At 38.2% G+C, this 2,816-nt stretch overlaps 1 protein-coding gene across 1 annotated transcript; it reads right to left on the bottom strand.

Annotated features, from left to right (window-relative positions):
• Positions 1 to 658: 658 nt before the first annotated feature.
• On the bottom strand, positions 659 to 1,597 carry LOC132017171 (olfactory receptor 2J3-like). Its single transcript, XM_059398972.1, has one exon. The coding sequence runs from the start codon at positions 1,595 to 1,597 to the stop codon at positions 659 to 661; it is 939 nt and encodes a 312-aa protein (XP_059254955.1).
• Between the last annotated feature and the right edge of the window lie 1,219 nt (positions 1,598 to 2,816).

Genomic DNA, 2,816 nt, shown 5'->3' with positions numbered 1-2,816 from the left:
CATTTGAATAGATCTTTCTTTATACTCCTCACTGTAACCAGTGTATATACCTATAGAGTAAAACGCTCATATAATTTAGTATCTTAAAATAGTATGCTTCAACCAAAGAACTGTCATACAGTTTGACCACTTAGCTAAATCAAATGCCTGTTAATGACCAAAGACTCCATTCATTTGTGCCTTTGCTATATTGTTCCCCTTTCCGTAGATATTAAATCTCAGTTCATAAATTAGCACATTATCCTTAAAACCCAGTCTCTATAAACATTCGGGTGCATGTGTCTTATGGACATTGGGGAGGGTATGTGATTTGGTGAGTGCTGTGAAGTGTGTAAACCTGGTGATTCACAGACCTGTACCCCTGGGGATAAAAATATATGTTTATAAAAATAAAAAATTAAAAAAAAACCCAGTCTCTAATTTCTATGGACACTAAATATGGAATTATTAAAGTTAAAGTGGTACAAACAAAAAAAAGTTTCCTTTAGATAATATTTTTAAATAAGCCAATAAAAAGAACCCAAAATTCGGGCTGAAATTTTCTTATATATGTCCTGGGGTATAGAACAAAATGAGTATCAAAGAATCAGGGAAACCAGCCTCCAAGATGGACAAGACTCTGAACAAAAATTGCAGGACAGAAATTGTGATTTCTCTGTCACATCTCCCTCTCCTGCCCCACGAGTCTCCTTACTGCCCCTCTTACATCTTTGTTTCTCAGAGTATAGATTAGAGGGTTGAGGCTAGGCGTGACTACAGTATAAAAGAGGGCAATGAACTTGCCTTGATCTTGAGACTTTCCTGATGGTGGCTGCAGATATATGCAGATGACGGGAATGAAAAAGAGGGACACAACCATAAGATGGGCTCCACATGTCCTAAAAGCTCTCTGAAGTCCGGCGGTTGACTGCATCCTCAGCACAGCCCGGGCAATGGCACTATATGAGCTGAGAATGAGGATGAGTGGTGTGAGAACAAAAATGGAGCTCGTGATCAGGAGGGTCAGTTCATTCGCATGGGTATCAGCACATGATAGTCGCAGCAGTGCTGGAACTTCACAGAAGAAATGGTCCACTTGGCGATGTCCACATAAGGGCACCCAGAAGGTAAAGGAAGAATGAAGTGCTGAGGCGGTAAAGCCACTGACCCAGGAAGCCACAGCCAACAGGTGGCAGAAACGAGGATTCATGAGGACAGCGTAATGCAAGGGTCTACAGACAGCTGCATAACGGTCATAGGACATCACCACCAGGAGGACACACTCTGTGGTTCCCAGTGCAAGGACAAAGTAAAGTTGAATCATGCAACCGGTGTAAGAGATGGTCTTTTCTGGGCCCCAGAGGTTGACCAGCAACTGAGGGATGGAGCTGGTGGTGTAGCAGAGATCCAGAAAAGAGAGGTTTGAGAGGAAGAAGTACATGGGCGTGTGGAGATGAGCATCCAGGTATGACAAGATAATGATAAACAGGTTGCCCACCAATGTCATTAAGTAGAATATCAAGATGACCACAAAGAGAGCTACCTCCAGATGGGGCCAGTTGGAAAAACCCAGTAGAACAAAGTAACCTTCAGAACTTGAATTTTCTCCCGTCATCATTCATTTTTCTCTGTACCTGAAGGAAGAATCATAAACTCAATAGCTGCCCACTCATTGCCAGTCTCCTACGTGCAGACTGGCAAAAACCTATGACATTTCTAAGTACTGCTCTTATGAAAATAGCATTTTTATAGCTTTATTTTTATGTGTCATTCAGATATTTTTCTTGTTGTGGGTAAAAAATCAATAACTTTTCAAGAGAATGAGTTCTTTTCATGCATCCCTACATTAGTATTTGGGTAAATAAAAATTAAAGATCACATCCCACACAGCCAAAAGACAATTTTCATAAAAATAATCTTTTTGAGTTTTACAAAAAGATACGCTTTCACTTTATTCACCTTTTATGTATTTCAGGGTTACTTCCTGTTTTGTGGGACAGAGAAAGGGACATCTGTAGTTTAAATAATCTTACATATAAATGGGGGTTTACCATGAGATGAAAAATAACTCAGTAACAATTTTAAAATGTCAATGTTGGGTGAAAAAAAATAAGCTTCAATTGCATTATAAGATGAACAAAATATTCTTATTTATTTATGGTAATAGCTTATATCTAGACATAAAATTGCATGTGACTGAACTATAAGCATGTGTGTAACACACATCCAAAAATGGGTATTCACACTATGAGCTAAAATAAAGATCTTAATCCTGATTGAAAAGTGAAATAGACTGGATGTTTCAATAATAGAATGCTTCCAATCACAAATGAGACTAGAGCTAGCTTTGCATGACCAAAATGAAAATACAGAGTTGAAGGAAACTGCAGAGGGAACACGAGGAAAGAGGAGGGTGTTTGGAGCAGGAAAGAGGGTAGGAACCAGTGGTGGTGCTTGGGATTGAAAGGGTGTGAATCGCAGGCTGTGAGGCCTGGACAACAGCATGGAAATACAGTTTCTACACAATCTCATGTGCTTCAGAACAGCAGCTAAGACATTTGAACTCTGAGTCATAATTTATAATTATTCCACATTTTTAGGTTTTCTACGATTTCAGTTAGTGCCTCTGAATAGAAAATTAATTGAGTTTTAATGGACAAAGGTTGTGAGGATTGCATAAAATCCAATTAACAATTTATCTTGTGTTTGTTCTTTTGTAAAAAAATGAAGTTACGCAACTCAAATGTACATTAATAATTTGGTTTTAGTTGGCTTTTTCTCTTGTGTTACTAATTTTTCATAGAAAAGACAAACACTTTAATATATAGTTGCTTTTA

The sequence above is a fragment of the Mustela nigripes genome, chromosome 5 (assembly GCF_022355385.1).
Source record: "Mustela nigripes isolate SB6536 chromosome 5, MUSNIG.SB6536, whole genome shotgun sequence".
NCBI classification, from domain to species: Eukaryota; Metazoa; Chordata; class Mammalia; order Carnivora; family Mustelidae; genus Mustela; species Mustela nigripes.
Note: the sequence above shows the minus strand (reverse complement) of the source record. Positions and strands in the feature narration are given on the sequence as shown.

Excerpts from the sequence above, each read along its gene's own strand:
- LOC132017171 (XM_059398972.1), bottom strand. The coding sequence starts at position 1,597 with ATGATGACGGGAGAAAATTCAAGTTCTGAAGGTTACTTTGTTCTACTG.